This window comes from Pelophylax lessonae (assembly GCF_965119305.1).
Source record: "Pelophylax lessonae genome assembly, chromosome: 1".
Classification (NCBI taxonomy): Eukaryota; Metazoa; Chordata; class Amphibia; order Anura; family Ranidae; genus Pelophylax; species Pelophylax lessonae.
Window position 1 is genome coordinate 65,505,052 of NC_138768.1, and position 14,889 is coordinate 65,519,940.

The 14,889-nt window shown below is 43.4% G+C and overlaps 1 protein-coding gene across 2 annotated transcripts in view; it reads left to right on the forward strand.

Annotated features, from left to right (window-relative positions):
* NEDD4L (NEDD4 like E3 ubiquitin protein ligase) overlaps nucleotides 1-14,889 on the forward strand; it is a 629,231-nt gene that overhangs the window by 362,755 nt on the left and 251,587 nt on the right. For both annotated transcript variants that reach the window (XM_082259755.1, XM_082259756.1), the window contains exon 5: nucleotides 6,517-6,570. In XM_082259755.1, the coding sequence (XP_082115881.1) occupies nucleotides 6,517-6,570 (54 nt within the window). The remainder of the gene's footprint in view (nucleotides 1-6,516; nucleotides 6,571-14,889) is intronic.

The window sequence follows — 14,889 nt, forward strand, 5'->3', positions numbered from 1 at the left end:
ATTCCCAGATAGAAGTCCTCAGCGTTGTGAATAGTTCAAGAGTTGGAGTATCCCACTCATCCGTTCTCCCATCTCACTAACAAAAACAACCAACCCTAGTCTGTTTATTGACTGAGCCAAGAAAGTAAAGTGTTAAGATCCTGCATGCAGTTGCTACGGGTAACCCAGGAGAATCCAAACGTGTGAAAAACCAGCAGCTCTTAAGAGGGGCAGTGCTGGTCCCACACATTGGTGACCGATGGGAGAAGGACACTCTTACCAGTTGGAAAATGACATATACGTTTTGGGACATGTCACAGGTCCCTGGAGGTTGCAGGACCATTCATACTGGTCAGTGCCTCTCTCGCATGCACATAGGGAAGCCAGCTTACCACACTAAACATGCCAGTGTTAGGGACCCAAAGACCCGCAAAGGACCAGCCTGGGTGAGGACGTGCCGGATCCCTGGACAGGTAAGTGTCCTTTTATCAAAAGTCAGCAGCTACAGGATTTGTAGCTGCTGACTTTTATTTATTTATTTATTTTCAAACAGGCTGGAGATCCTCTTTAACCACATCCCGTCCGCCCTATAGCAAAATGACGGCGGGATTGTGGTTGTATTATCTTGACCGAACGTCATATGACGGCGGCAGGACAATACAGCTCGCACAGAGCGGCGATCGGTGATGCGAGGTGTCAGCCTGACACCCTGCATCTCCGATCTCGGTAAAGAGCCTACTGACGTAGGCTCTTTACCATGTGACCAGCCGTGTCCAATCACGGCTGGTCACATAGTAAACAGGAAGAGCCTTTGATCGGCTTTCCTTAGTTCGTGCCTGACAGGCACGAGTAAAGGAGCGCCAATCTGCGGCTCCCCTGACAGGGGGGGGGGGGGAGTCGGCACTGGTAATCAGATCATTGATTACCAGTGCAGACCCTGGGGGGGGGGTGCCACTAGAACCACCAGGGATGCCCACTCATGACCCCAGGGATGCCCACTATGGCCACCAGGGATGGCAATCAGGGCTCCGGGAGCCCCCCATTGCCCTCCCCATCAGTGCTGCCCACCAGTGCCCTCCCTATCAGTGCTGCCCACCAGTGCCCATCATTGCCATCTATCAGTGTCGCCCACCAGTGCCCATTATTGCCCACCATTGCCCCCTATCAGTGCCCATTAGTGCCGCCCGTCAGTGCCGATAACTGCCGTCTATCAGTGCCCATTAGTGCCCATCAGTGCCGCCTATCAGTGCCCAGCAGTGCCGCCTATCAGTGCCCACCAATGCTGCATATCAGTGCTACCTATCAGTGCCTCCTCATCAGTGCCTGTCAGTGCAGTCTCATCAGTGCTCATCAGTGCAGGAAAAAACTTATTTATTTACAAAATTGTATAACATAAACAAAAAAACTTTTTTTTTTTTTTCAAACTTTTCGGTCTTTTTTATTTGTTTAGCAAAAAAGAAAAAAACCCAGAGGTGATCAAATACCACCAAAAGAAAGCTCTATTTGTGGGGGGAAAATTACATAAATTTGGTGTAGGTACAGTGTTGCATGACCACGCAATTGTCATTCAAAATGCAACAGCGCTAAAAGGGGAAAATTGGCCTGGGCAGGAAGGGGGTGAAAGTGCCTGGTATTGAAGTGGTTAAAAAGGTTTGGTGTACGTACACTTTTAAGTCTTTATTGAATGGAATGTTCCCTTAAAGGATAAGTTCACCCTTGGAACATGTTTTTAGGATGCGAGATGTAACATGTTCCCAATGTTGCAGCTGCTGCCCGATTCCCCCTATGACAGCAGTACTGTAGTAGTTCATTGATTCTTCCTGTCAGATCGTATCTGCTTGCCCATATGGGATGTATGGGCACACAGATACACAGAAAGATCTGCGTGGCACGAGCAAGTTGCTGATCGCTGATGCAATGCTTTGCAGCAGGGGTGTCCAACTCAATTTCATCTAGGTCCACATCAGCATTATGGTCACCATCACAGTGCAACCCCCTTACGTTGTGCTACTGCCAAGAAGAAGGTGGTTGGCAGAGATGGGAAGCAGAAAGTGCAGGGTCTGGAGAAGGACAAGAAGAGGGCTGGAGTCTGCTGAATACTGAGACCAGGGAATGTGGAGAATTAAGGGGTGCTGCGGCTGCACAGAGAGGTGCAGGATTTGTAATAGGAGTTCTGTCCTCCTTTCTGCTGCCAACTGCAGAGACAAGGTGGGGGTGGAGATGAGGAAGGTGCAGGAGAAGTGCAAGGGCTGGATTCGGCCCTGGGGCCTTGTGTTTGACACGTACTTTACATAGATAAATAAAAAAATAAACGCACATTTTGTTTTACCTGCAAAATAATCTGTATTTATTATTTTTTTTTAAAAAAAAGTGGAAAGCCTGTGGTTGATATTCTGTATTAACCACTTAACGACCGCCTACCGTAGATTTACTGCGGCAGGCAACCTCTCCTGGGCAAAACTACATAGGTCTACGTCGCTCGCTCTCAGGAGGCTAGGGGGCGAGCACACGCCGGCATGCTCCTGCCCCCCGCTCATCAGCGGGGAAGCCGATGCATGTATCAGGCGTTCTGATTGCCCCCTGACACCCATGATCATTCCCCGCTGAGAGAGGAGGACGGTTGGCTGATGTAAACACAGCCGCCCGTTCTTCTCCCTGAAATGATCTCAGAGCTCATGTGATCCTTCTATATAGGATCACATATCTCTATGGTCATTTCAGAAGCCACGCCCCCCCCCTCACAGTTAGAATCACTCCCCTAGGCTCACATTTAACCCCTTCATCACCCACAGGGTTAACCCCTTCCCTGCCAATGGCATTATTACAGTAACAGTGCATATTTTTAGCACTGATTACTGTAGTAATGTCACTGGTCCCCCCAAAAATGTCAGTCAGGGGTCCGATCTGTCCGCCGCAATGTCCCAGTCCCACAAAAAATCGCAAATTGCCACCATTAATAGTAAAAAATTAAAAAAAACAATAAAAATAACAAATCTTTCCCGTAGTTAGTAGATGCAATAACTTTTGTGCAAACCAAAATACGCTTATTGCAATTTTGTTTTTTTTTTTTTTTTACCAAAAATATGTAGCAGAAAACAAATTGGCCTAAAATGTTAAAAAAAAATTGATTCTTAATTTTTTTTTTTGAGAATGTCATATAGCAGAATGTGAAAATTGTCACTATTTTTTTGTTTATAGCGCAAAAAATAAAAATCGCACAGGTGATCAAATACCACCAAAAAAAAAACTCTATTTCTGGGAAAAAAAGAACGTAAATTTTGTTTGGGTACTGCGTCGCACGACCGTGCGATTGTCCGTTAAAATAGCGCAGTGCCGAATCGCAAAATAGGGCCTGGTCATTAAGGGGGCAAATCCTTCCGGGCTTAAAGTGGTTAAATGAGTGAACCTCTGTTCAGATTCTGTATCGGCCCTGCTTGGCTTTTTATGGTGCCTCTTCTGGCTTCTTTCTCGGTCCAGATTCAGACCAAAGGTTAGTCGAGGATAAGCAAATCTGTTTCCCATCTCTCCCGCGTTCATATAAAACAGTTTGCCGAAGGTTTACAATCAGGGTGGTATTGTATCTGGCGTGAAGGCCTTGCAGTTTATTAACTCACCTTTTGTTTAATTCTCACACTGTTATTTACATGCGTTTCCTGCAGTGGTTTTGCCATGGGTATGTCCAACGGGTGGGGGATGTGCACATAATTCCCTCCACGTCACCCCTACCCGCTGAATATGAGACTCCGCTTTTAATGAGGGGCAGCTGCCGGATCAGCCTTCTGTTCCTGGCTGCAAAACTTCCACTGAATTCACTGTAAAGGTTTCCAAAGCTCTGCCGTTTCCATCCTCCTATTTATCCCAGAAAAATCTCGCCCAGGAGAAGTAAAAATGACATTTCATTCTAGCCTGGAGGGAGAGCGGCCCGGTCCCACCACATCAGGCATAACTTGTGGTTGAGCTCTTGACATTCCACAGCACAAGTATTCACACTATCTAAGGGTATCAATCAGAGGAACTAAATCCATATGCTGCAAATTGTTGCCACATAGTGTAAGCAAAGCGTCGCCTGATGCCCTGAGAATTCTATCCGGACACCATCTCACCTCTGTTGGCGCTGGGCAGCGGTGAGAAAATTGATGATCCGCTTAGCTGCCCGCAAACCTCACCTGTTTGGCAATCTGCCCTTGTTTTTGTCTTCTCTCTGTGTAGACTTGCATCCGTCTATTTAACAAAACTAGAGATCGACCGATTATCGGCAAAGCCGATCTATCGAGGGCCGATATGCACTTTCCCCGATGTATCGGAATCGGCCCCTGAGGTTACCGATATTGCCGATATTTCGGGAAAGTGCTGTACCGGAGTGATGCCTGCAGCTAGAGGCATCGCCCCGGTACCGGCGTCCATAGACGACGGTCGGTTGTCTTGTAATGGCAATCAATGTGCCTGAGAAGCCGCTCAGCTGTGATTACAAGGAGCTGACTTCTGCAGCTCGCCCAGGTCTCCCGTCCCACCAGGAGACCCGGGCAACCAACCTGCACAGCCGCCGAAGACCCGATCAAAGCCGCATTCGGCTCTGATTGGGTCTCCATGCAAAAACCCAAAAGTGATGTCACTCGGCGCCAAATGAAAAACAATGACAGCATTCAAAACAGCCAAACTTGGCGTTTTGAATGCTTTTCAGTCCCGAAGATGGGTTTGGGGTCTTTTAGACCCCCCAGATCCCTCCACAAGAGTACATGTAAAGTAAAAAAAATAAATAAACATTTTTTTTTAAATGTACAAAAATATCGGCCAATATCGGCCGATACCGATATGCATTGACCAAAATATCGGTATCGGCAACAAAAAAACGATATCGGTCGATCTCTAAACAAAGCCATCTTTAACCCCTTTGAGCCAGCGTCCCCAGACCCTTTAAGAGGTCTCAAATGCCGGAAAGCAGGGTGGGATTTATTATCATGTGACCACGGTGATTGGCTGTCACAGTGATCACATGATTGGACGCTTTTTGTTAGTAGCCATTAGCTGTGTTGGGAGTGTGCAGGGCACGCACTCTTGGCACAGCTGTCTCTACAAATTGGTATGGAAATGTGGCCGTACAGCGTCAGGGCCCACCCACCAAGAGGCTGCATATTTGTGTGCCATTGGCGCCTAGGGGGTATCAGGGAGCACAGGGAACAACAAAAGTGAGTACACCCCTAAGTGAAAATGTCCAGATTGGGCCCAATTAGCAGGTGCAGGTGTGGGAGCAGGTGTGTTAAATTTGGTGTAATCGCTCTCACTCTTCCATATTGATCACTGGAAGTTCAACATGGCACCTCAATGCAAAGAACTCTCTGAGAATCTGAAAAAAAAAAAGAATTGTTGCTCCACATAAAGATGGCCTAGGCTACCTGTGAAGCTCTGGGGAACTCCATGCCCAAGATTATGGTCTAAGGCAGTGCTGGAAAATAATGGTGGCCACACAAAATATTGACACTTTGGGCCCAATTTGGACATTTTCACTTAGGGGTGTACTCACTTTTGTTGCCAGCAGTTAAGACAATAATGGCTGTGTGTTGAGGTATTTTGAGGGGGACAGCAAATCAACACTGTTATACAAGCTGTACACTCACTACTTTACATTGTAGCAAAGTGTCATTTCTTCAGTGTTGTCACATGAAAGGATAAAATATTTACAAAAGTGTGAGGGGTGTACTCACTTTTGTGAGATACTGTAGGTACCTTTTTTTTTTTCAGCAGGAAGGTGGGAAATGCAGTACCTGCACCTCCAGAACTGAATGTATGTAATGGCAAGGGATATGGGGTGTGCTGGAGTGTCTTTTGATGCTGGCTGCTGGGGGATCTATTGTTGCTGGAGAGGATCTATTGTTGCTGGTGGGGGATCTATTTTTGCTGAGGGTGGGTCTTAAACAGGGGATCAATCATTGCTGGGAAGGTTCTACTGTTAAGGAAGGGGTCTAATGTTGCTGGCTGCTGGAGGGTCTGCTGATGCTGACTGTTGGGAGCCCATTGTTGCTAGGATGTATATTGTTGCTGGAGTGTATCTATTATCACTGTGGTGTCTATTGTTGCTGGGGATCTATTGTACTGCCTTTCTTGTCATCACATACTAATTCAATACAAAATACTTAGCAACACAAAATGATACGTGGCTCTGTATTCTCTAAAAGGGGGGGGTACTGGGATGTGGGTAAGGGGCAGAACCAAGGAACGGTGCTCAGAAGTGGGCGGAGTCAAAAGGGTGACTTGGAAGGAAGGAGTTTCTGCACCTATTCTCTGAGAAAAAAAAGCCCTGGCTGTATTAAAAATAAATATATATTGTACATTCACATCAGTCCCTGCCCTCAAGGAGCTTACAATCTAATGTCCCTATCCCCCATTCATACCTACAGTAGACGTACAAGGGCCTGTTTAGACAGGAGCCAATTAATCTACCAGCAGCAATGGCATCCCCCTTGTTTCTTTCATGATGGGTTTCTTTTAAGGTACTGAAATGTTATTCTGCTTTTAACAAGTTGCTGTTTTCCTGTGCAGGTCCATCCAACTAATCACAGGCTACTGTTTGAAGTGTTTGATGAGAATCGATTGGTAAGTACATTGCTGCCTGCCCGTTGCTGAGCTGCTGAATATTGTTTTATATGATTTACCGCATCGATCATTCAGAAAGTGGGGAACACAATCTGAAAGCCCAGGAAAACAAATTTACGTTCCAAAGCTTAACTGCTAGAAAGAAATGGAGTTTTTCAATGTATTTTGTAACTTTAATGTTAGCGTTGTAATATCATGAATTGTAAGCTATTATCACGCTTTTGTAAAATGTCTTTTAAAAAGTTTATGTAATAATGTATTACCTCTTAGCGGCATAATAGAATTTCCCTTAACTCGTGTCTGTAGCTCTGTCTGGAATGGTGCTTAGTGACATCACAGTCATGGTCATTTCTGCAACCGAGTACGTGGAGGATCCATTAAGCCAGGGATACTCAAACTGCCCTCCAGCTGTTGTGGAACTACACATCCTATGAGGCATTGTAAAACTCTGACATTCAGAGACTTGACTAGCCATGATGGGAATTGTAGTTCCTGAACAACTGGGGGGGGGGCATAGTTTGAAGACCCCTGCTTTAAGTGCACACCTCACTACCCCTGTGCCACCCACCTATATTTGTATGTAGCCGTTCAGTCATATCCACCACTCCAGCCGTTTGGCCACCATATCTGATATGCATAAAAGCCTTTTTCCATAGAATTTCCTTAACAATTTTATATGCGTTGGGTTGCTTGGTCTTTCCTCAATCCTCTCCAATTGCCCATCTTGGGATCAGCATGTAGAATGTGTTAAAGCATGTGCATAGCCAATTAGTACACACATACTAGGGCCAATTTAGAGAGGATTGAGTTTACCTACGCACATTTGGCATTACCCAGAGGGAACCCACACAATAATAATAATGGGGAGAACATGAAAACTCCATACAGATAGGTTTCCTGGCTGAGGTTCAAACCAACAACCCCAGTGCTGCAAGGCATAATGGATAACCACTAAGCCAATGTACCACCAAACCAACCATCCGCTAACTTAGTCCACAGGGGACACCAGGGGATATAGTCAAGGGATCTCATCCTCCCTGAAATGCAAGTGACATCTGTGGTGGTGCTGGATAAATGACAGTGAATACAAGTTGGAAGTCTGGGTGTCCAGCTTCTATGCTTGTTACTATTGCTATTAGTATCAGAATGTATAGTGTCCAGTGCACATGAACATGCAGGTTTACGTGACCGTTTGTGAGTCATGCTTCTTCACACATAAACATCTTCTTTTAAAAATGCTTTCACTGACCTCCATAGCTGCAGGCACTATGGATTAATTCATCTTAATATCTACATCATAATCACTTTAATTTTCAGCAGCTCAGCTAACCCTTGCATTTGTAACTTGTCTGCCTGACAGTTTTCTAATTTGTAATATAAACACAAAGGAGGGGCACAGGAAGAGGGGAGAGAGCGGAGTGCTAAGATTTTAATTGATGGACTTTGGTGCTTCTGTTGTGATCTTTAAGGACACATTGCTCTACAGTACTTGCAGCTGCAGAGATCATTTGAAGTTTATTTTAAAGCCCATGTTATGAATGCAAATTCAAACAAGAGGGTTGCTTTAATGCTCCCCAGCAAGACATACTATCCTTTCCTTCACTCTTCTGCTGCCCCATTACTCCATGGGAGTGAGGAATGGAAAACCTGCTCGAGCTTCAAGTCACTCACAAGTCACTGCCACTGTGTGGAAGTGCTGGGCCCAGCGCTGTCACATGTTCCACCATGCATACATGTTTCTCTTTGTTGGGGTGGCTAAACTGATTACATACTTGCCAACTGTCCCGTTTTTGCTGGGACAGTCCCGGCAAATAGGAGCCTGTCCCAGCTAATTTACATTGTCCCTGAAAGAGCCCATTATTCGGGCTGCCTGTAAATGTTATGCAGAAGTAGTGCAGCTGAATGGGAGAATTGTTCCAACTCTGCTACTTTGGCCTTAAGTTTGAATTTCCCTTTTTAATTTCCTGTAATTCTCTCTATATTGAGTAGGCCCTATAATCTGATAAGTAAGCAGAGATTAATTATGCAGAGTGGGCGGAGCTTCAGGGAAGTGGGTGTGGTAAGTAATTAATAGCTGCGCTGCAAAGTGTCCCTGGCAATTTTTTTTCAAATGTTGGCAACTATTTGATTAGAAGAGGGGGAGAGGCAAATGAGTTTGTGTAGGCTTTATATGGGGGCTAATCAACCAAGTACCATATCAATCAATTTTTTAGCTCATTGAATAAATCATTACTTATGAGAGTATCATACTCTTCCATGGTGTGGTGAAAATGAAAGGTGACTTTACACATTTCTGTCTGATCTTTTAATTGTGTTGCTGTTTGGAACTTATCAACTACAAATAGATATATATATATATATATATATATATACAGTGCTTTGAACTTTTTTTACCTTTTGCCACATTTCAGGCTTCAAACATAAAGATATAAAACTGTAATTTTTTGTGAAGAATCAACAAGAAGTGGGACACAATCATGAAGTGGAACGAAATTTATTGGATATTTCAAACTTTTTTGACAAATAAAAAACTGAAAAATTAGGCGTATGAAATTATTCAGCCCCTTTAAGTTAATACTTTGTAGCGCCACCTTTTGCTGCGATTACAGCTGTAAGTCGCTTGGGGTATGTCTCTATCAGTTTTGCACATCGAGAGACTGAAATCTTTGTCCATTCCTCCTTGCAAAACAGCTCGAGCTCAGTGAGGTTGGATGGAGAGCGTTTGTTAACAGCAGTTTTCAGTTCTTTCCACAGATTCTCGATTGGATTCAGGTCTGGACTTTGACTTGGCCATTCTAACACCTGGATATGTTTATTTGTGAACCATTCCATTGTATTTATGTTTTGGATCATTGTCTTGTTGGAAGACAAATCTCCGTCCCAGTCTCAGGTCTTTTGCAGACTCCATCAGGTTTTCTTCCAGAATGGTCCTGTATTTGGCTCCATCCATCTTCCCATCAATTTTAACCATCTTCCCTGTCCCTGCTGAAGAAAAGCAGGCCCAAACCACGATGCTGCCACCACCATGTTTGACAGTGGGGATGGTGTGTTCAGGGTGATGAGCTGTGTTGCTTTTACGCTAAACATAACGTTTTGCATTGTTGCCAAAAAGTTTGATTTTGGTTTCATCTGACCAGAGCACCTTCTTCCACATGTTTGGTGTGTCTCCCAGGTGGCTTGTGGCAAGCTTTAAACGACACTTTTTTATGGATATCTTTAAGAAATGGCTTTCTTCTTGCCACTCTTCCATAAAGGCCAGATTGTGCAGTATACGACTGATTGTTGTCCTATGGACAGAGTCTCCCACCTCAGCTGTAGATCTCTGCAGTTCATCCAGAGTGATCATGGGCCTCTTGGCTGCATCTCTGATCAGTCTTCTCCTTGTATGAGCTGAAAGTTTAGAGGGACGGCCAGGTCTTCATAGATTTGCAGTGGTCTGATACTCCTTCCATTTCAATATTATCGCTTGCACAGTGCTCCTTGGGATGTTTAAAGCTTGGGAAATCTTTTTGTATCCAAATCCGGCTTTAAACTTCTCCACAACAGTATCTCGGACCTGCCTGGTGTGTTCCTTGTTCTCCATGATGCTCTCTGCGCTTTAAATGGACCTCTGAGACTATCATAGAGCAGATGCATTTATACGGAGACTTGATTACACACAGGTGGATTCTATTTATCATCATTAGTCATTTAGGTCAACATTGGATCATTCAGAGATCCTCACTGAACTTCTGGAGAGAGTTTGCTGCACTGAAAGTAAAGGGGCTGAATAATTTTGCACGCCCAGTTTTTCAGTTTTTTATTTGTTAACAAAGTTTGAAATATCCAACAAATTTAGTTCCACTTCATGATTGTGTCCCACTTGTTGTTGATTCTCCACAAAAAATTGCAGTTTTATATCTTTATGTTTGAAGCCTGAAATGTGGCAAAAGGTCGCAAAGTTCAAGGGGGCCGAATACTTTCGCAAGGCACTGTGTATGTATGTATGTATGTATGTATGTGTGTATATATATATATATATATATACACATATTTTTTTTTTTTATTATTATTAAAATTATTTATATATAGATATCCTATTTTTCTTTTTCAATTGTGCTTTGCTAGCTGTTGCTATTCCTAGGAAGAATTGTGATCGTGTGTCTTCAAAGTGACTTTGATGATGATTCATTCAGAACACATAGTATCTGTAAGCTGTTCCCATAAGGTAAAGGCTATCAGTCCAGAAATGTTTCCAGGTCAGAGGTTATCTGACACAGCTGTCATCCCTTTAGCGCTGTGATATGGAGAAGATAACCGACAGTGCAATAATCTATATGTGGACATTGTTTCTCCCCATATAAGGAGGAAAGCTGGAAAGACTTAGACCCAGGGGTCAGAGGGAAAGCAGGTAGGCTGCTATATTTTCCCTTGGGGATTATATCAAACTCATGTAAAACCACAGAATGGGAAGCACAGTGCTTGCTGCATTGATGGTTTACCGTTTAAGTAGGGGCCTTTGCTTGAACTAGGAGGTCTGTCCAAATTATAGTTTCTGACCAAAAGTTGTAAACACCTGACCATCCCAACGAATCGATTGTCAAAAGTATGTGAGCACCCTCCAAGTTATTGACTTCAAGCTTTTCCAGTGACTGGTATGGAGACACCAACAACCTTTAAATTACAGAGAGAGGGGTGCAACTATAAAGTCTCATACATGTCTGGTTTTCTATTCCAGTGAAGGGTGCGGTTAATGCTACAGCATACTAATACATCATAGATAGACAATGATGTGCTTCCAACCTGTCGGTAAAAGTTTGGCGAAGACTCTTCTGTTCCAGCATGGCTGTGCTCCTGTGCAATGAGTCAAGTCTATGAGGACGATGTTTGACCAGTTTGTCATGACGGGGCTTGGTGGCCTGCACAGAGCTGTGACCTCAACCCTACTGAACACCAGATCCATAAAGACCATGTGTGACCATACTGTCATGGAGGCACTTGAGTGACCTGCACAGAACCCTGACCTCAAGCCTGATAAACACCTTTGGAATGTTTGTGAGCTAGGTCTTTTCATTTAACATCCGTAAATTTCTTAATAGGCTCTTCTGAATATACACTCTATTTTCCCTACTAAGATTCTGTAAAAGTCTTCCTGCTGGGGATGTTTGTGCAGCCAATTATCGCCAAGAGTCGTACTCTTTTCCTACAAAGAAGGCTGGAAATTCTCAAACAAGGGAGGGACCTGATTGAATAGTCCACATTCAACCCACTGCGGGAGGGAATTTTAGCATATGGTACTAATTTGCATCCAGTGGTAGTGGGCTAGCTGGTTGTACACAAGTTGACTTGTGTGCAACCAGCCTGTCGATTTTTTCCCAAATGATCAGTGCTGCTGGCTATGGCCGGCAACACTGGTCATTGTATTCTGCTGGCAGGGAAGGCTTACTGTCGGCTGAATACAATAGCTTAGCAGGCATGATGCCCCAATCCATATCGAATGTGTGGATCGGGAAATTATTTAATTTTTTTTTTTTTTTGTAAAACCCGCTGGTTGAACAAAAAAAAAAGATGCAAGCCTTATAGTGTACAGTATGCTGGCATAGGTGCAACATCAGGAAGCAAAGCCTGCATATGTAAAGAGCGAACATGGCTGCCATTATAAACTTACAGCTGCAAAGTAACACAGTAACTAACATAAATAAGATTGTTTGCCTTACGCATATACCCATGGATTTATTTTATTTGATCTATTAAATTTGAAATTAAATGCATTACAGTAAACCCCTCTCCATTGCGGTGGTTACGTTCCGGACCCAGCCGCGAAAAGTGAAAATCCGCAAAATAGAAAAACCCTATTAAAATGCATTGTAGGCATGTTTTTTTTACTGTCACTGTACGTGTAAAAGCATTTTAAGGTCTTTAAACACACTTTTAAAACAATAGAAACTCATTTAAACACACAAAAGATATTGAGAGACATAGCAAGAGCTATGGAAAACACAAAAATATTTCATTTTTAATGATTTATATAGTAAAATAACATTACAAAAAAAACCGCAATATACCGGGACCGCAAAAACTGAACCACGATGGAGCGCGGGTTTACTGTATTTAAAAAATAAAATACAGTTGTTCTTGACAAAAATCCAATGCTTTCCTGTGTACTCTGCAGTGTTATCTTAAGCAGTATTCTCTGTCCTGGTTAGGTCAGCTCTACAGAACACACTCCCAATTTATGGATATGAAAATGGGGGATGTGCTCTGTAGTCTTTAAACACTTTCTGTAAAGGGGGGTAAACGCTGTATCTGTTAGTATCTGTTGTCACCCTAGGACAGGAAGTGTGCTATTGATAGGATCACCAGGTAAAAATAAAATAAAATGAATGCAGCTACTAGATTTTACTGATGGTAGTCCGCAACATAGTACATTTTTGTTGGTATATACACGTTGTAAGGCGAATCCTTTCACATTTATTTGGGGGGTGTGGATATTTGAAACAATTAGAAATGTTCTGATTCCCTGTGTCATGTTTGCACGCTGCTTCTAAGAGGCCATTACATCCATAACTTTCTTTCGTGGAAAAATAAATACACCGTTTTGGAGAAGGGAATTCAAATTGCAGAAAAAAATGCCACCTGTATGCGCCCTCAGAAGCTTATCCTGAAAGATGCAATGAAAAATGATCTCCAATTGAATGTTGTAGTACTTCATAGTTTTTTTTAGTGGATTTTTGCTATGTATGTGGGACCAACAGCCAACTCAGGTGATACAAAAGAGAGCAATCTGTCATTTATCTGTCTACCAGAATAGCTGTGTCTATGTAGGGTGTCCTTCACCATGGGTGGCCAAACATCTCTGTGATCTGAGATGCCGACTAGAGAGTGATGTGTACAATGTAAGATGTCATCTGTAGGTCAGGCTGCATATGCATAGTGGCTAAAAGGATGGCTAAGTGGATAGCATTAGTGCCTTACTTCTCTGAGTCCTGGGTTCAAATCTTGGTGACACTGCCTCTATGGAGTCGGTATCCTCTTCTTCAATGGATTTTTGTGCAGTGCTACAGTTTCCTCCCACATTTGTTTTTTTTTTTTTTTTTTTTAAGAAACAAGTTTTATTGCTCCCTGTGACATGATCAGTAGACTTGTAAAATGTTTTGAGGGGCAGCTGTTGGGATCTTAGTCTCTATTAATGCGGGGATACACTCAGAACTACATCTCCCAAGAGCTTTTTCTCTACAGGCTTCTGGGAGTTAAAGTGGAGTTCTGGCCTATTTTGCAACTTTAGTGATTCCTTGAGTGCTCGCTATGCTGATCAACAATTGGGCATTTTCAATTTTTTTCGGGGGTCCCTTACCTTATTTTCAGGGCATTTTTGATTGTACTTCCTCCTTCTCCCCCCTCTGTGGCCACGGCCACCGACATCACTTCCGCCTTTGCATTGCATCCTGGGAGCGGTTTGTCATCACTCCCATTAGGCTGGAATCAGGAAGAACTCCCAGAACACTCCCTGGAATCAGGAAGGACACAGCAGATTACACTGCGGCTTCAGATGCCCACGTCTAAGATGGCGGCTCCCAGACAGCGTTTTTAAAAGTAAGATTTTGACTAAAATCCAATCCTGTACACCTTGTAAGTATGAGAATAGCGGTTCTGTAAAGGGCGATGGATTAGTATTATAGGGGTATTTTTAGTTAAAAAAGCTATTTGAGGCCGGAACTCCGCTTTAAGGCAGTAGCATTGTTTTGCTGGGAAAGGACTCAATGTATACAGTACATGAAGGTCGGTACAGTAAGGGGTGGGAAGTAAGGGGAGTTCTATTCAGCAGACAGAGTTGACATGTGGTTTGGATTTCAGCGCTGCAAAGGCTTTTGTTGACAGCCCAAACATTAGGATCATACTGGATTTGTGGCAGATCAATAGGTTTCTTTTTTTTGTACTTGCATTTTTAAAGGGATACAATGTGGAGCAATGTGCAGATATTGCAGAGATGTACTGAATATATTTTTTTCCCCAGACATACACTTTAGAAAAAAGAGCAGATCATCTCTTATAAGGCCCCATACAGACGTCCTACCCTTCTAGGTCCCCACACCTTAAATTACTTGTTATTAGTATACAATAACATGTAGGTATTTGGAAACCTTCTCTCCAGTTATCACATATTTCTCAAATTTTCCAGGAACTGGCACCACTCTAATTAAATAGGATTTCTAGTGAATGGAAAGGGAGATATCAGACGTGACGCATGGGAACCGAAGCAGCGTGCATCCAACCATCTGGAAGATTGCAGATTATGTTACAGAATCACATCTGTAGTAGCTGGGATAGGCGAGAGCAGAC